Raw genomic sequence first — 19896 nt, forward strand, 5'->3', positions numbered from 1 at the left:
AACATCTAGTACTGAGACATTTAACAGTTGTAATCATGTAGAACCTCAAAGGTGTACATATTAAGTTTCGAAGATAATTCAAAGAACTTGCAAAATGATTTGATGTCAATAATCTTTAATAATTGATCAACCAAACCATTCACTTTAATTAAAGGTAAAAGTTACCTGTAATTACGAGCTTTTTAGCCCGTTAATTATACCAACATTAGAAAGCATCTCTTATAATCGTTTCAATTTTTTTAAAAGACACAAAAAGGGCACAAATGGACTTCTTAAGGTGATAATAATCTCTAATACTCCTTTTCTGGCTCAATCATCTCCACTGCTCTGAATCATTTTCGTATAGAGAGCAACTTGGTTATGCGGAAGCAAGGAGGATAAGCAAATATTTTGGTATGGCTTCCAATAATCGATGAAGCATTAATCTGCAACTAATAGGTCTTCTATTATCTATTCATAGTGCATCGTTTGTTTCAATTCAATTCCCTTCATCGCATAAAGGGGCATAAGGAAAGTATCCTTGCACAACATACAATACAATTTACCTTAACCGGGGAGGATGGAACCAGTGTTATTGTTCTGGAATTGATGCCTACAGTGGCAATGCCAATTACACAAGTACAGTTGCCTGCCAAATCTTTACCAATGCCACCCCCAGAAAATAACTAGGTGGGAAAAGATAAAAGCACAGAGAATGGCAAAATACAGACCTCAAAAAATAATAATAATAACCATGTCATCCACACATCTAGCCATTTACCCAACACACTAACTTCAGTGAAGAGTGCATTTTGTTACTTCATTCATCTTGACCCAAAAAAAGGTCCATTCATTCATACAATTTATGCACAATTTCCCAGATATTCTGAGCGCCACTACCTACATGCATAACTTCTATATAACTCGGATCTCATGGAATAGAATCAAGGATAACGATTTAATGACAAAAAATTAATTCCCTTTCTTCTTCAGTACGTGTCTAAAGTATGCAATATATTACTGTAAGAATGAAAGTACATCTACCGAAGACTAAAACTATTTACAGAAAACCAATGAGGGTGCAAGGATAGGACATTGAACACAAGTAAAAAAATGGCATTAGGCAGGCAGCACCTTTCACTAACTAGAATCATTAGTTTTCCTTTGACATTTATATATATAAATTCGTGTGAGAAGAGAATCACTTCCTGATCCTTGAACAAATTGCACACGAGTGAACTTTGCTCAAATTCTCAACCTTGGACTCAGCCTGCCAAATAGCCGAGTCAAGCATCACCAATTTAAGAAAGATTAAACCAGTACCTCGACCAAAAACTACTGCCAAGAAGCACCCTGTCCACTTGACATGGCTCGAGCTTCAGCCAAAGAGACCGCCATAGCTAGCATCATCTGCTCCTCAAAACTCTCGGGAACAATGGGGTTTGTGGCATTTTGAAGGCTTCCATCAATGTCATCAGACCGTGGCAAAGAAGATAGTTCACCACGATCCTCTGCTGCAAGAGTGTTTGCATAGCTAGCTGCTGTTTCAGTCACCTGTGCCCCATGGTCTGTATCCCATTCACCATGACCCCTAGTCATCACAACAGCATCGTCTGGTGGCACCTCATTGATATTGTCTGTAGGTGGATAATGAACCATATCTCTACCAAGTCTGTTATAAAACCTTCTTGAACCCTGTAGCATGTGGAATGATGACATATTTTCATTGGTGGAGCTCATAGGTGATTCTCCAGCCATTTGCTGGCGCTCAGCAAGAGCTGCAATTGCACAAGCAAGACCCCCAGATGGGGATGAGGATGATCCGGTCGGTGGACCCAGGACGGATGAAGCATATCGACCATCGGCTACATAATGTCCAGAAGTAGCATCGGCATAAGATAAATTTCTCTGCCTGCCATTCTCCTGTGGTTTTTAATACACATATTGAGTCAATCACAATCATCAAATATACAGGACAACACAAGCCATTGAGCATTGCTAACAAAAACTTGTGTAATTTTGTTAACTGAACCTTTTGTAGGTGGCACTGTGGTAGTATATACCCCCCCATTTTAATTTCATAATATGCACATACTTATAGTTTTATATTATGCTTTGAATGGTGGAAATACTACCATGTATAGAATCTACAATGAACCCATGTCTATATATACATATATTTTAAAAAGTTATTTAATTCCATAAGTATGAATAAAATATGCGCAATCAACAAAGAAATTTAAATGTAAAGGGTTTTTCACTGCTAATATTCAGGAGCTACCGTTTAAATTTATACATAAAAAATGTGGAAAAGCTCAATTCTGAATATTTGTACATTTCTTTCATTCTAAAATAACTTTTCAAAAGCAGAAGATAATGAGGTGACACAACACCAATCAAAATATAGCACTACTTTGTAAGAATTTACTTTTTATTTGTTATCATTATCTCACATATCATGAGCAAAATAAGCTGAAATTGAACAATTTCAAAATTGACAATCAAACAATAGATTTATGGTATGTGATTAAATGATTTCAAAACAGTAGGGAACAACCATATTGCAGGGAAGTGTTCATCTTCAATTTTAATAATAAATTCAACCATTGACAGCTCGCAGGTAAGCATATTCAAGCAAAGGTCTTCACCTGAATGGAAAGCCAGATTGCTTCCATGACCATAATGTCCTCAAGATCAACGTCAAATTCATCATCTCTGCAGTTTTCGGCATTTGGGGGTAAAATATAAGTCCAAAAAGTATAGTATCCAAAATATAATATGTAAAAGAGAATCAATGCACATATTTCCATAAAGAAACACACGTATTTAACCACAAATAAAGAGACAGAGCTCCACCTATGCTGCACAAATATAGGTATAGGTATCACATACAACTTTATTACAACACAAAACTACAGCCATAACATCTCATAAAACCCACCCACACACACACACACAATCCATGTATGGTTATTCAGTCAAGATTGGTCATTCTCATTTCTCATAAAATATACTCTAATCTATAACCATCATAAATTAAAAATAGTTAGGGCAATCAATGATTGAAGGAAAAACAGCAAAAAAGTTTTTGTCTCCAGCTAAGAATTTTAAAAATGTATTAGTGTTGTGGAGTAACAATAAGAGCATCATGTTGGATGTCATCAACCTTGCATAAGTCACTGTAGTAGACACAATAGAAGACTATCATTCATACAAGTCTTATTATATCTCACCTACACCGGCACAAATGTTTAATAATTAAAAAAACAGGATGCAACCAGGCAGACAACAAGTACCCAATACCAATATGGCAACTGTTCTAAAGCATAGGTGGTTCGTTCACTGCTGGATCATACATGTCAAGAGGTGTTCAAGACAGCCTACAAAAGATACTGATAAGTCTAATAATACCATACAAAAGTAAATTATACATCTTCACTCATCACTTCTACTTAAAATCTACCATAATCAAAGAAGCATGGATATGGGGGGGAAAGGAAAAAAAGTACCCATGCACTAAAACAGCTCTCTCTCTCTCTCTCTCTCTCTGTGCGTCTCTATATTTGTGTGTGTGTGGGGGGGGGGGGGGGGTTGGGGGGTGGGTTTTAAATTTTGTATCTTTTGACTTATGGCCAGATTCGAGCCAGTACACAGCTGACTTGCATGAATACAATGCTGAGTCTTATTTCAAAGAAATTTAGCCCCAAAGCGCACTGTATCCTGTCCTTCTTCTCTTTTTCTCCTGCTGGAACTATGAAATTCCCATCTGAGCCCAAGAAAATTTGAAATTGCACCCAAGTCCCAGATTCCTTGATTTAACCAGCAATTTCTGTTATTACCAAAAAAAAAAAAAAAAAAAAAAAACAGCAATTTCTGTTACATTTGCCAGCAATTTATGCTACTGCCACCATTTCTACTAAGCATCCAGTAATTTGTTTACCTTACGGGATAAGGATTGTGTTTCTACTGAAATGCATAGAGATGCCTCTTGATGAGAAAAGTAGGGATTATATCACAACCATTTGACAACAAGTTGAAGGAAGTAAAAATTGCCACAGCATATAATGGGGGGGCTTTAGCCAGATGAAGTCAGAAACAGGAAGGGAGCATATGATTGACCATTTGAGGGTTTATCCAGGACAAATGACTCCAATTTGAGATACAAATGCAAATGACGTTCTCAATGAACAAAACATGGTGAGGGAGAGAAAAGGGTAAAACAGTGAGCAAAAGGTGAGGGTTGATAGAGTTGTAACTATATCGATAATTGGTACCCCAATGATCTAATGCACCAAAACCCACACCCATAGTATGTGTGAAAAAAAAAAAAAAAATCACTGCAAAACATAACAAACATTTAAATATATTAATTTTCTGTACTATACATCATGTACATTTTCTAATATATTACACTTGTATGATTGTATCCTTTGTCCTATTTTTTTTTTTTTTTAAATTACAGAATCTCCTTTTCAGTTCAGACTATAAGATATGCATAGTGTATAATAGTATAGGAGTCAGCTTAAAAATGGTTTGTAAAGAGTGATAGCATAACTGCGATAGAGTACAAATCCATAAAATATTCTGCCACTTAAATAGCCATCTCCATTTTACTTTTTCAATGCAAATTATGCATATATGAGCACCAATAAATCTAAGAAATTGACAAGTATAAATTCAAAAAATCTATTTAATAACAAAAAAGGAAGAGGTTTATCTATTTTTTTCCTTTATTTGGTTTTCTCCTTCGTACTGGGATATGGAGGTCAGTTGGAGGCAAGGTTGTCAAAATCAAGATCTTACCAAAAGAGCGGAATAAAAACATGAAATTGTGTAATAATAGCATGGACTGTACAATCCTACTTAAAATTTTTAAAAAACTCAAAATAACCTTTAAAACATAGTTAAAATTAATTTAAACAAAATTAAAAAGGTCATATGTAATATAGAATACATGATACTTCACATATCACCAAATTATATTATCAAAATGATATATAATATATTATTCATAAATTTTTAAAACGTAAAGTAAGACAGCCATAGCGAGAAACAATGGCATGTTTGTGGCAGGCTGAAGAACAGAGCAAAACATGAAACACAAACACTGACACAAGATCAGAACTTGAACAAAGGCAAATTTGAAGGCATCACCAAGGGCAAGTTCAATCTCAAACAAGATCACAACAAAGAGAGATGGGATCACAGAATGCTTGAACATAGAACAGAACATAATGTGAACAAAAACTGAGCATAGAAAGGGAGAGGAGACATAATTGGTTTGGTGCTGCTTGTCAGTTGACAGTCTGGAGAGAATAGACCCACAACATTTGTTCTATTTTCTTCAAGGTTGCACAACCTTACTGACAAGTTCACGAATATCAAACTCGAAAATACTCGGTGATAGGGCCCAAGGATTTAATGGGCCTGATGAAGCTCAAATCCAACAAGGCAGCAGCAAATCACATTGGGGAAAAGTCTATGCGAGGCGCAAAGCTCGCAAAGATTAGGATTACAATTTGTTAGAGAAAATAAAGAGAGTTGTTACTTTGTTTAGCTATTTTTATGCATTTTGTTATTCGAATTTACTTTTAAATAAGCTTAGGAAACAGGAGGAGAGATCCTTAGGTTTTTCTTTGTTAAGTGTATTAGGAGCTTGGCTCTGGAGTAGAGAGGATTACTCATCCTCTTCTTTTTTTTTTTTATCTTCAATAAAATATAACTTCTCTTTTCTACATTATTACCTATCTTTACTTTTCTCTGAGTTTGGTTCGTAACAATTTGGTCCGACCTGCCGGATCATTTTTCGGGGACGGTGAATGCCACCGAAAAAGAAAGGGGGTAAATCAAGCCAAGGAGAACCAGCGAATTCAGTGACCATGGAGGCTAGGGTCGATGTAGTGGAGGGAGAACTGGAGCGCATGAGAGCTATTATGGAGGAGATGAGGTTACAATTTGCTCAAAATCAAGCAGCTTTGGAAACCTTGCGAAAGAAGGCAGCAAAAAATCATGCTAGAATGTTGGAAATCATGACCCGAAATGTGGAGAAGATTCCGCCAAATGAGGCTGAAAACTCATACGACCAAGGAAGAAAAGCGAATCAAAAGAAAAAGGGGGAACATTCGGGTAATGGTTCTGGTTTGAAATCGTTAGAGGGAGAAGCTCTGGATGAATTTAGGCAATCTGTTAAAAAAATTGAATTACCTATGTTCAACGGAGATGACCCCGCCGGGTGGATAACGAGAGCTGAAATTTACTTTCAAGAGACCAGTCATCAGGTGAAGGTTAATCTTGCTCAACTCTGCATGGAGGGAGGAACCATACATTTTTTCAACGCACTGTTGAATGATTATGAGGAACTTTCATGGGAGGATCTAAAAAAGGAGTTAGTGGAAAGGTACAGAAGTTTGGGAGCAGGCAGCGTCTATGAACAATTAACAACCTTACAGCAGGATGGAAGGATGGAGGAATATATTAAGAAGTTTGAAGGGTTAATAGCCCAGGTACCTCGATTGCATGACGAGCAATATTTTGCCTATTTCAACCATGGGTTGCACGAGGAGGTGAGAGCACGTGTACGAAGTGTCCATGTTGCGAACCCTTTGACAAGGGGCAAGTTGATGAATGTGGCAAGAGCCATAGACATGGAGTTATCGAGGCGTAGCAGAGGATGGATAGGAAAAGGAGATTATAGAGGAGGACACTATCAAGTTAACAAAGCTGTACCTATGGCAGTAGGGAAATCAGGCCCACGAACTGGTGGTTATGGGACAAATGGGCCTGGCCCAACAGCAAGAGAGAATGCAGGAGAAATCAATAGAGGCAGTTTTAAAGATAAAGGAGGGAGGCATTTGGCTTACCAGGATTTACTGGATCGGAGAAAGAAAGGCTTATGTTACAAATGTGGTGGGCCTTTTGGCCCAATGCATCAATGCCCAATAAAACAAATGAGAGTAATTCTAGTGGAGGATGAGATACAACTTGAATGTGAGGAGAATGAAGCTGACATTGAAAATAGTGAAGAAAACGAGGAGGAAATTGAAGGGCACTGCAGCGTCTGGATCTTTGAAGCTTGGAGTCGGACAAACACAAATCAGTCTCGACACTTAGGCTTAGAGGCCATGTCTTGGGGGTTTCTATCTTCATTTTGGTTGATAGTGGGGCCTCTCACAATTTCTTATCACGGAAATTGGTGGAAGGAATGGGATGGAGTTAGGAGGAATCACGGAGCATGCGAATTATAATGGGTGATGGTCGGACGTCAAAAACTGTTGGGATACGACGTGACTTGGAGGTGGAGTTCGGTAGTTGGAGTTGTGTAGTGGATGCTTATTTGTTTGAATTGGGGGATATAGATATGATACTAGGAATGTCCTGGTTAGCATCATTGGGAGAAATGGTAGTTGATTGGGGGAAGCAAGTTATGAAGATCATGACCCCACAAGGTCATCACACCTGAATGGGGTACTACGTGAAGAAGCATTATGTGCCACTTTGAATGGAGTTTTCAATGAAGAACAGAATCTATGCAAAGAAAAATTAAAATAGGAACAGCGAACAGAAATTGACAGAATACTAAAGAGGTTCGATGATGTGTTTCAAGAGCCAAAGGGACTTCCTCCGGTTCGAGTGCAAGAGCACAAAATTACTCTCAAAACAGGGCAGGGTCCTATCAATGTCAGGCCATACAGGTATCCACATTTTCAAAAAAATGAGATAGAGAAGCAAGTTCAAGAATTAATCAGTAATGGTCACATCCAGCAAAGCCAAAGTGCATTTTCAAGCCCTGTAATTTTAGTAAAGAAGAAGAATGGTCAATGGAGGATGTGTGTGGATTATAGAGCTCTCAACAAGGCAACTGTTCCTGACAAATTTCCTATACCCGTCATTGAAGAATTATTAGATGAATTACACGGGTCAATATATTTTTCTAAGCTAGATCTAAGGTCTGGCTACCATCAAGTAAGAATGCATGAAGGAGACATACACAAAACAGCGTTTAGGACGCATGAAGGGCACTACGAGTACTTAGTAATGCCATTTGGGCTCATGAATGCCCCTTCTACATTTCAAGCCCTTATGAATGATGTTTTCAGAAAATTTTTACGAAGAGGGGTTTTGGTTTTCTTCGATGACATACTGGTATATACTAGAAGCTGGAAAGAACACTTGAAGTTATTGTGCTTAGTGTTGGAGGTATTGAGACAACAAAGTCTGTTTGCAAACAAAGAGAAATGCAATTTTGGCCGAGGGCAAGTGGAGTATCTTGGACACGTAATTTCAGCAGAAGGTGTTACGGTGGATCCAGAGAAAGTTAACAGTATTTTTTGTGTTGGCCAGCTCCCAAATCGGTTAAAGGAGTAAGGGGATTTCTCGGACTCACGGGTTACTATCGAAAATTTATTAAAGATTACAGCAAGATTGCGAGACCATTGACCAAGTTGACAAAGAAGGATGGATTCAAGTGGGGTACAGAGGCTCAAAAAGCATTTGAAGAATTAAAGAGGAAGATTACTTCTGCTCCTGTTTTACCGCTCCCAAATTTTGAAAAACAATTTGAAGTGGAATGTGATGCATCAGGAGTAGGAATTGGAGCTATATTGATGCAGGATCGCAAACCGGTGGCTTACTACAGCAAGGCTTTGGGGCCACAAAATTTAGCCAAATCAGCATATGAAAAGGAAATAATGGCGGTGGTCTTAGCCATACAACATTGGAGGCCATATCATTGGGGCGCCATTTCACGGTATTTTCAGACCAGAAAAGCTTGAAACAACTACTCCATCAACGGATCACTACTGGCAGCCAACAAAATTGGGTAGCCAAATTATTGGGGTATGACTTTGACATTGTTTATAAATCGGAAAAGGAGAATAGGGGAGCTGATGCCCTTTCCAGAAGCCAAGAAGAGACAGAACCGAAAGCACTGATTTATTCTCCAATTTGGTTAGATGGTCAAGAAGTAGTGGCGGAAGTTCATGCAGATAAGAAGCTTGGGAAAATAATTTCAGATTTACAGCAACAACAGAACACACACCCAGCTTTCATTTATCAACAGGGGGTCTTGAAATTTAAAGGAAGATTGGTCGTGGCAAGGAATTCGGTTTGGATCCCAAAATTACTAGAAGAATTTCATGTTACTCCACAAGCAGGACATTCTGGTTTTTATAAAACTTACCGGAGAATAGCATCAAATTTGTATTGGGAAGGAATGAAGAAAGATATTCAAGAATTTATGCGTTCCTGTGATATTTGTCAACGTCAGAAGTACCTAGCTACCTCTCCCGCAGGTCTATTACAACCTTTACCCATACCAGAGGATATTTGGGAAGATATCAGCTTGGACTTCATCACAAAGTTACCTAAGTCAAAAGGATATGAAACAATCATGGTAGTTGTTGATCGTTTATCCAAATACAGTCATTTCATAGCTCTCAAACATCCTTATACCGCTAAGGGGGTGGCTGAAGTGTTTGTCAAGGAAATAGTTAGGCTCCATGGCAGTCCAAAGTCAGTGGTGAGTGACCGAGATCCCTTGTTCATGAGTACATTTTGGAAGGAATTCTTCAAAATGCACGGCACAAAGCTTAAAATGAGTACGGCGTATCATTCTCAAACCGATGATCAGACGGAGGTGACAAATAGGTGTCTAGAAACATACCTACGGTGCTTCATTGCAGATCAACCAAAAACTTGGGTATTGTGGTTACCTTGGGCAGAATATTGGTTCAATACTACCTACCATGAATCCACAGGAAAGACACCGTTCGAGGTAGTGTATGGGTGCAAACCACCTTCATTGATACACAGCGTTCCAGGAGAAATAAGGGCTGATGTGGTGCAAAGGGAGTTGAGGGACAGAAATGAAGCTCTGAAATAGCTAAAAAATCAGTTAAAGAGAGCTCAAGACAGAATGAAGTCCCAGGTGGATAGGCATCGAATAGAAAGGAGCTTTAAGGTTGGAGATATGGTGTTCTTAAAGCTTAGACAAAACCGACAGCATTCTGTCACTTCCCGAGTGAATCCTAAGTTATGTGCTAGGTTTTATGGACCATTTGAGGTGTTGGAGCGGATTGGAGAAGTGGCATACAAGCTCAAATTGCTTGCTTCTTCCAAAATACACCCAGTATTTCATATTTCCCTTTTAAAAAAGGCAATTGGGAATTACACTGCAGAATCTAAATTACCAAGTGGTCTTGAAGAAACAGCAGCAATAGAGGAACTGTTAGAACCGGACGCAGTCCTTTCCACTCGCGGTTTACTGCAACATGGAGAGAGGGTGAATCAATGGCTGATCCACTGGAAAGGAAAGACACCTGAGGAAGCAACCTGGGAAGATGAAATCACAATCAGGGAACAGTTTCCAGAACTTAGTCTTGAGGACAAGACATTTTTTCAACCGGGAGGTATTGATAGGGCCCAAGGATTTAATGGGCCTGATGAAGCTCAAATCCAACAAGGCAGCAGCAAATCACATTGGGGAAAAGTCTATGCGAGGCGCAAAGCTTGCAAAGATTAGGATTACAATTTGTTAGAGAAAAAGAGAGTTGTTACTTTGTTTAGCTATTTTTATGCATTTTGTTATTCGAATTTACTTTTAAATAAGCTTAGGAAGCAGGAGGAGAGATCCTTAGGTTTTTCTTTGTTAAGTGTATTAGGAGCTTGGCTTTGGAGTAGAGAGGATTACTCATCCTCTGTACTGTGATGTTCTTTTTTTTTTTTATCTTCAATAAAATACAACTTCTCTTTTCTACATTATTACCTATCTTTAGTTTTCTCTGAGTTTGGTTCGTAACACTCGGTGATTCTGCAAGATTACAAGTAATCATGACAATCCTGTTCAATCCCATCAACTTGTAATCCAAGGTGTAAACAGGATCAGAAATGGCTGGAAACTCGTAGGATTGTAAACAATCACAAATTTGACAACAATGGTGGGAGCTGTTTTCAATCTCTTGCATAAAACAACAAGGCAAATACTCTAAACTCAAGTGTATTCACAAATAAAAGCATCATTACAAGTTGATTAAGTACTAATCCAAAAGAACAAATCTTGAATTTGCCACATATTGCATTTTGAATCCTTCTAGAAAGCTAGTCACTAGTAACATTTGTCCATCTTGCGAATCATCCTTTCTTGCACTGCACATTAAACCATATCCACCCATTGAATGACAACTTCAAGACTAGCATTGGCTCAAGATGAGCTACTGAACCAAAACCAGGGAATCAAATAATAACTAACTTATTACACCAATTTCCCTCTTGATCCACTTCATTAGGTAAGCAAGTATGAAATTAAACCATCAATAAATAATTAATTAAATTCTAGTTGGAGTAACACTAGTTTGAAGATGCTGAATCCAATTATGATTTATTCTGCAGAGCTTGGAGAAGTGGGAAGATTTTCTGATGCTGGATTAGAACTGTCAAAATATAAAAATGAAAGAAAAATGTTGAATATTTCCTTTCAGTTATGATTGTAAAATTAAAGATCTATTGCCTTCCTTTTTCAGTAAGACTATCACGTAACAATTGCCACAATATAACTTCAGATCATTCAATCTCTTTCATACTCACCCCATGTGCTAAAATGATCAAGTGCTTACTGGATAGGGATTTAAATGAAAACAATGGGTGATATTTGTAGCAAATTAGCAATGGATCTTACTTTGAGGCATGTATGGCCATTTTAAAAATTTAAAACAACAAAACTTTATCTTACTAGATGAGGTCAGTTACATGAATCAAACAATACCACTAAATTTGGTCAAGAACCAAAATTAGAGATATTATGTATCATGAGATCCTAATTGATGACTTCTGTTAGAGACATTTTGATACCAGAGGAGGTCTCGCAGAAGATACCAAAGGCCATGAGTAAACTATTGGAGGAGTTTGGTGACATGGGCAAGTGCCAAGGGGGCTTCCCCCTGAGAGAATGCGACCACGCTATAATCATTAAGGAAGGAACTTCCATACCAAATATCCGGCCCTATCGTTATCCTCACTCACAGAAAAATGAGATTGAGAAGTTAGTGGATGAGATGCTGGAAGCTGGATCATAAGGCCCAGTATTAGCCCATACTCAAGCCCGGTATTACTGGTAAAGAAGAAGGATGGGGGATGGAAGTTTTGTGTAGATTACTGAGCTCTGAACACTATCACAAGACCGGACAAGTTTCCCATTCCGATCATTGAGGAGCTGCTAAATGAATTGCGCGAAGCCCGAATATTTACTAAGCTCGACCTAAAATCTGGTTACCACTAGATTAGGATGAGGGAAGGTGACATCGAAAAAACAGCATTTCTAACACATGAGGGACATTATGAATTTTTGGTAATGCCTTTTGGGTTAACCAATGCCCCTTCCACATTTCAGTCACTCATGAATCAAGTGCTCTGACCTTTTTTAAGAAGGTTTACCTTAGTTTTCTTCGATGACATTTTGATCTACAGCCGAACAGAGGAAGAGCATGTAAGACAAGTGAGGGATGTGCTGAAGCTATTGAGGCAAAATCAGTTGTACATCAACAAAAAGAAATGATGTTTTATGGTTGCCAAATTAGAATATTTGGGGCATATTATCTCTAAGGAGGGCGTAGAGGCTGATCCCAAAAAGATTGAAGCGATAACTAACTGGCCAGCACCAAGGAATGTTAAAGAATTGAGAGAATTTCTGGGGTTAACAGGGTATTACAGAAGATTTGTGAAGGACTATAGGAAGATAGCGTGGCCTCTCACACAATTATTGAAGAAGGATGGGTTTTGCTGGAACTTAGGAGCCCAAACAGCCTTTGAAATTTTGAAGAAACCCATGACTTCTTTGCCGGTGCTAGCAACCCCCAGTTTTGACAAAGAGTTTGTGTTGGAAACTGATGCCTCAGGGACTGGATTGGGAGCTGTTTTGATGCAAGAAGGAAGGCCTATTGCCTTTTGGAGTCATACTCTCTCAAACCGAAACCAAATGAAATCTGTTTACGAACGGGAATTAATGGCAATTGCCCTGGCAGTTCAAAGATGGAGGCACTACTTACTGGGGAGAAAATTCATGGTGCATACAGACCAAAAATCTCTTAAGTTCTTAATTGACCAGCGAGTATTGGGGGAAGGGCAGCAAGGATGGATATCTAAACTCATGAGCTTTGAATTTTAAATCAAATACAAGGCGGGGAAAGAAAATAGGGTCGCGAATGCTCTCTCTCGCAAGTTTCAGTTGGCAGCCCTTTCCATGGTTACCTTCTCGGAATGGGCAGGACTAGAAGAAGAGGTTCAACAAAATGAGAAGCTAGCTAGTGTAATACAGAAAATTATACAAGGGGAGACTTCAGTAACTGACTATGAGCTTAGACATGGACGACTCTTTTATAAAGGTAAGCTGATTATTCCTAAGAATTCTTCCCGAATCCCTCTGGTACTCCAAGAGTTTCATGATTCAGCCATAGGCAGCCACTCGGGATTTTTCAGAACTTACAAGAGGATTGCAAGTTTAGTTTGGTGGGAAGGAATGCAGAAGACTATTCATGAGTATGTGGCTACTTGTGATACTTGCAACTGGAACAAGTACCAGACCCTAAGCCCAGCAAGACTATTACAGCCTTTACCAATTCCCCAACAGGTTTGGGATGACATTTCCATGGATTTCATTGGATGACTACCTAAATCACAGGGCTGGGATAGATTTACCAAGTACGGTCATTTCATTGGTCTCACTCATCCTTACACCACCAAAGATGTGGCTGGAGTTTTCGTCAAAGAGATCGTAAAGTTGCATGGGTTTCCGGCCTCAATTATCTCAGATAGAGATAGAGTATTCATGAGCTTTTTGGAAAGAATTATTTAGAACAGGAGGAACATAACTAAGATTTAGTTCAGCCTACCATCCTCAATCTGACAGCCAGACTGAAGTGATTAATAGATGCTTAGAAACGTATCTGAGGTGTTTTTCCAGCACTAAACCTAAACAATGGGCTAGGCGGTTGAGTTGGACTGAGCTATGGTTTAACGCCACATTCCACAGTTTGACAGGAACCACTCCTTTCAAGGCATTATATAGGAGAGACCCATCAGCCATCAGCCAAGGGGAGGAAGGCGCATCAACAGTGGAGGAGGTCAACATTGCATTAGCTGAAAGAGACCAAATACTTAGAGAATTAAAGGGGCAGCTGAACAGAGCACAAGACTGAATGAGGGCGCAAGCTAACAAAAAGTGGAGGGAATTGGAACTAGTAGCAGAAGAGATGGCTTACTTGAAAATCCAACCTTATAAGATGAAGTCTTTAGCAACGAAAACTAATCAAAAGCTCAGCCCTAGATATTATGGTCCTTACAAGATATTGGAGAAAATCGGCGAGGTCGCCTATAAGCTAGAACTACCAGAAGAAGCAAGGATACACCCTGTTTTTCATGAATCCTTGCTCAAGAAATGTTTGGCAGCAGACATACAAAGTCAACCTTTACCAACTGGCCTGAATGAGAATTGGGAATTGATGGTTCAACCCACTGAAGTTCTGGCAGTGTGGACTACCAACCACGGAGACAAAGAAGTGCTAATCAGATGGAAGGGTTTGCCGGATCATGAGAGCACTTGGGAGGTGGCAAAAGATATCCAAATCGAATTTCCCGAATTCCACCTTGAGGACAAGGTGATTGTTCAAGGGGGGAGTATTGTTAGAGACAAGTTTCCGGAAGGGCTGAAGGTCTATAAGCGGCAAAACTATAGGAGAGGAATTAGAAAATAGGCTGTTATATTCTGTTTAGGATTTATCTTTTGTTATTGTTTTCTGTTTTCAGTAGTTTAGGATTTATCTTTTGTTATTGTTTTCTGTAGTTAGGAGCATGATTATAGGAAACAGAATAGTTTAAATAATGGGGTTACAGATGGGAATAGGCAACTTGGATAATTACTTCAGTCTTAGGGCGCGGAGCCGCTTGAGAGCTCTCTTCCCATTGTTGTTTTCTGCTCAACTGAGCCAATTCAATACACACTTTAACATTTTGTTTCTCATACCTATCAATTTCCTTCAAGGTTCTTTTTTTGTCTCTCTCAACTCTTTTTCACAAGACTACAATTATATAGTTGTCAAGGTTGTCAAATTGGTATTCATATCATGAATCTTAAGATTCATGATCAATAATTAAAAATGCCATAAAAAAATATTTTAGCAGTTAGAAAGATCTATATATTGTAATTTTAAGTTAAATAACTCACTATACAGGCAATAAAGTGAAATATAAACTTCAAAATAATGAAAAAAATAACTACTCAAATTTAGCTCTATAACCCATAAATTTTTTTTAAGCAACAAGCCAACAACTATAATTTAATTATTATTTTAAAATTTTATAATACCTAAATATCTAACAACTTTTAAAATATTGGTATGATAATTAGTTATTTTTTCTTTTGTTCATTACATCTTAGCCACCAAACCACAAAAAGAAAAAACCCACAACCCATGACATGCTCTCTGCCTGCGCTAGACCTATCATACTCATAATCAATACAAGTTTTAGTCCCAATTGGATCAATGTATTAATCATGCTGACCCAATCCAAAGAACAAATTTTGGCCCATTATTGAGCTCATTTGCTCCTAGTTGATGAATGAACTTTTGACTCTATTCTGCAACTAGTAGTCTCGAGCTGAATAAAACTTGACATATGCCTTTATTCACCAATAATCTGACATGGGGCCATGGGAGAGAGATTTCTTCATTTTTTTTCTCTAATTTTATAAACGAAATGGAAAAAAAAACCCTAAAATTGATTTTTTTTTTTTTTCAAAATGAGTTGTTTAACCCTACTCACCCTCTGCCTGCAACACAGCTGTGCAAGAAACTGATGATGCAGCACAGATTTGTGATTCATCCAACACTAGAGTGATTCCCACAATCAAGATATGAGTAAAAGATGAGTCTTCATGTGATTTGTATCAATTTCTTCAGAAATTGTTTTGAATCGAGATATGAATCATGCAAATCTAACTACCATGATAGTTACCATATCTCAATACAGTCCATGCACAAGTTCAAAAAGCTGCAACTTGGCACCATTCCCAAACCAACAAACTTATACAATGAGTCTATTCACAAATGCAGCTCAATTGAGCCCATACAACTAGCAGACTATAATCCTAGTAATGAGAACACTAGCTATGAATGCTGCTCAGTCGAGCTCAATAAACTCAATGAATTATCGGAACCCTTTGGAGTTAATTTTAATGCAAGTGATAGACAATAATGGTACTTTCAATACTAACTTGTAGACCTAATCAATACCAGGGATTCCATTAATTTATGATTTGAATTCAGCTTACATATGAAATTATACCCTCCACATAATTAAATTTAGACAAATAACGTTTATAATGACAGACCAGACAAAGAATAGATATGCTTCTCATAAACCTATAGGTCTAGAGTTCCAACTATAGGCAGTTAGGCACAGAATCATAGATGATTGCACCACTCAATAGAGGCACAAATTCACATATGACTGACTCTATTTGAGTATTTAGATTAGACCAAGAAGAATATTCTGTCTCCTTCTTATAATGAATTCAATACTTAATGATGGACATTGTATAATCAAACTGGTGCAATATTCTAAGGAAAATATAACACACAAAGGGATAATAATCAGTCTGAAGCAAAGTTAAATCCTTATATAACTTTTCAGCAATTAGACATGCCCACTCATCTCCTCAATGGTTTTTAAATATTTAACACAATAAGTTAGTGGGAAAAAAATTGGATACAGAAATGCTAAGAGACACAATAAGAATTTTTAAGAAAATTGGAAAGAAAAAATTGCAATGAAGGCTAACATACCTATTGGTCCTGCTGGCTGCATGTGGTCTAACCATTGGTGTGGCACATGAGTCTTGAGAAGAAACAATTTCATCATGTTCAACAACAGAAATTGAAGATGCAGCCACTACAAAATTGAAAACAAAAAGAATAATATATATAACTAAGAATACTCATGTACAGATGAAATCCAGAACTGTGACAAAAGACTACCTGCATTTGAACTGTATTCAACGTCAGCAATTGACACTTCCGCATTTGAGGAGTTCATTTCTAGTCTTTTGTGCATTCTTTCCTCATCATCCTGAAGTTCCTGCTGCCGCATCCTAATTTTTGCCTCTATAACACGTTGCTCTTCCTGAATATAATTATTAGTAGACGACAAGTGAAACTTGATTCATTGTGAAAATATTTCAGAAAATGCATTCCTAAAAACAATAATCATGGCAGGTAACAACTTACAATCTGTTCCAATCCCTTCTCTTCTTTTGATTTCACACCACGATACTCCACAGCATAATTTGCTGTTTTGCAGAAAGGACACCTTATGCTGTTAAGGCAATTATTCTAATATTAAAGCAACAAGAGATGGAAGTTGCTAGACCAACAATAAAGAATCATGTCTTCATATTGAAGGCAAACAACTAGTAATGCAGGATACTGTGTGGGCCGAGTAGAATTCGGAACTTTCATCTGCAAAAAGCACTCTGATAAAAGGAAACTAATTAGGTAGCATACAAATGCCAATGAAAGAATACTGAACCAGTGAAGACAACCAACTAATTACCTGTACAAATGCTCTTTGTACAACATCTTGATCGGTTTAGACTTGGATAATACTGAATTAGGGCAATAGAACAAAAAACAATGGAATGAGACAATTAGAATAGACTCAAGGAAACAAGAGGTATTAACAGTCCAGAAAGTTTGTGTAAAAGAACTTGAAATGAGTTAGCGCAGTTCAATTGACTTATTTGTTCTTTTTAAAAAAATGTAAAGTAACAGATGTGTAGAGAGACACAAATATTGAACGTATGAGTAGAAACCACACCTGAAAGCAAATTGGGCACTCTTCACGATCGTAGGCACTTTCTTCATTTCCGGGATAGCAAGGCGCTAGCTTTGATTCAAGTATTAGCTTCCTCAGCTTCTTATGATCCACATCTTTATGATTATACAACCCTTGTGGCCTTGTATATTTCTCATCTACCACTTGTCTCCTCCTCCCAAGTTTATTACCCATCCAACAAAAATTCAGTTCTTCTTGTCTGCTGACTATGTTTAAAATTCTTCAACAAGATAAAACAACAAAAACCACTCGCTTTACAGTACCACACAATTACCAGATTGTATTAATAATGACATACTCAACCAACAACAATTGGTCAGCCTAATCCCCCATATACAGCACAATCAACAGACCAAAAAACTAGCCTTTCTCCTCAATTCACTAGCAGAAACACATCCGAAAGCCCTGCACCAGTCAACGAAAAATGCAGACATATAAGCAAAAACTCCCATCAATAATAATGATTAAAAAAATCCATAATTTACAACAGAATCCACTCAAAGGCTCAAACTTCTCCAAATACTCCACACTTCATCGCCAAAACGACCCCCCAAAAAAAAATCCCAATTCGGAAAACAAGCTTGCAATCATGAACATCAACAAAAAAGAATCCTAAATTTGTGAACGATCGGAGACCGCACAGCACAGGACTCACTCCAAACCATTTCGAATTGACAATCAGTGACAGTGGCAACACCAAGAACCCTAACTGCATCTGTGAGGAGCTCCAATTGAGGAAGCACACTAATTGGAAAAAGAAGAAAACAGCAAGAAACGCAACGGAAGAAGGTAAAGAGAACTAAGAGGGTACCAATTGGTCCGAAACCTAAAGTGCCACCAGAAGCAACACTGTTATCAGCATGAAGAAGAAGTTGATAAAAAGCTTTATTATCGAAACAGTGAAAGAGAATAAAAGGAAGTAGAAGAGAAGAGCGAAATTGGGAATCGGAAAACGAACCTTAAATGGATGAAGAGGAGAGAGAGAAAGAGAGAGACTTGAAGCGATGTAAGGGAAGAGAAGAGAAGAGAGGGAAGGGAAGGAAGGAGTAGTAGAAGAGGAAAGAATAATTTTTTTTTCAGTTTCTTCCTGTGCTAATGCTACTCACCAGCTTTCACGCGCTCGCCCGCAGCGTCTTCTATACTCGCACTCTTCTTTTCTTAAAAATATTGTTGTTTTTTTTGGTTTAAAAAATTATTGTTTTATGGTTATTGTTAAATTAAAATATTTTTAAAAATAAAATAAAATTTATATTATTAATTAATTAAAAATTTTAAAAATATATTTTTATTATAGTAAGATAAATTGTACTTTATTTTAATGTGCTTTTAATTTGTTTTCTTATGCTTTTTGTGAATAAACTTATCATAAAAGTGTACAATGATAAAAAAAAATTATAAGGAATCAAGCAACATAAAAGAATGTATGAAAATTTAGTTACATAAAAAATAAAGAAAGTAAATTAAAAGGGCATGAAAAAATTCACGTAGTATAATTAAAAAATAATTTATTAAAATAACTCATAAAAAATCATTTAATAATAAAGATTCATGTTTAATATATTAAAAAAATGTTTTTGCAGATAAAATTTATGTAAAAGTGTGTTATTTTAGAAATAAGATTGAATTTATTTCTCAAAACTAATTAAACAGTAGGTTTCTTTATTATTATTATTTTATTTGTTTTTGTTAATTAATAAGACTTAAAGTCTAAAATATAGAGAAACTTAACTACTTATTCTAAGTTAAGAAAAGTTTAAAGAATAAAGTCTCAAAAGAGCAGGGAACTTTGTCAAACTAGCAAGAAGACGTCACATCTTTAGCCTTAAATTAATTATCCAATTCGTATATTATTTTATTTATTTTTAAATATAATTAACTTTAACAAATTTAATATTCTTAAGCAAGAGCCTAATTTTCTTAATAACAAAAAAAAAATGTAATTGCTACTCTGAATGTTAAAAATTAAGGAGATAACTTCCTAACAATCAATTTTTATACTAATAACCTGAATATTCTTAAAAATTACAAGTTTAAAGT

General features: G+C 37.1%; 1 protein-coding gene across 7 annotated transcripts; it reads right to left on the reverse strand.

Annotated features, from left to right (window-relative positions):
- Positions 1-750: 750 nt before the first annotated feature.
- Positions 751-18964, reverse strand: LOC113854793 (E3 ubiquitin-protein ligase DA2L-like). Of its 7 annotated transcripts, none has more exons than XM_027486016.1 (10): positions 18818-18900; positions 18158-18264; positions 17842-18079; positions 17578-17629; positions 17452-17497; positions 17253-17340; positions 17004-17148; positions 16812-16917; positions 2628-2694; positions 752-1902 (listed from the first exon to the last, which is right to left on the reverse strand). In XM_027486016.1, the coding sequence occupies exons 3-10, from the start codon at positions 18031-18033 to the stop codon at positions 1315-1317; spliced, it is 1284 nt and encodes a 427-aa protein (XP_027341817.1). In that variant the 5' UTR covers positions 18034-18079; positions 18158-18264; positions 18818-18900; the 3' UTR covers positions 752-1314. The 7 variants fall into 7 exon arrangements, with proteins under 7 accessions (XP_027341823.1, XP_027341817.1, XP_027341818.1 ...); XM_027486017.1 differs by lacking the exon at positions 18818-18900 and adding an exon at positions 18671-18779; XM_027486020.1 differs by adding an exon at positions 18671-18708 and having other exon boundaries at positions 755-1902; positions 17253-17334; positions 17842-18264; positions 18818-18878.
- Between the last annotated feature and the right edge of the window lie 932 nt (positions 18965-19896).

Source organism: Abrus precatorius, unplaced genomic scaffold (assembly GCF_003935025.1).
Source record: "Abrus precatorius isolate BTA unplaced genomic scaffold, Abrus_2018 Scaffold11, whole genome shotgun sequence".
Classification (NCBI taxonomy): Eukaryota; Viridiplantae; Streptophyta; class Magnoliopsida; order Fabales; family Fabaceae; genus Abrus; species Abrus precatorius.

Excerpts from the sequence above, each read along its gene's own strand:
- LOC113854793 (XM_027486016.1), bottom strand. The coding sequence starts at position 18,033 with ATGGGTAATAAACTTGGGAGGAGGAGACAAGTGGTAGATGAGAAATAT. Across the intron at positions 17,630-17,841 it reads AGTGCCCAATTTGCTTTCAG|TATTATCCAAGTCTAAACCG; the intron begins GTGTGGTTTCTA and ends GCCCTAATTCAG. Across the intron at positions 17,498-17,577 it reads TACAAAGAGCATTTGTACAG|AGTGCTTTTTGCAGATGAAA; the intron begins GTAATTAGTTGG and ends TCCTTTTATCAG.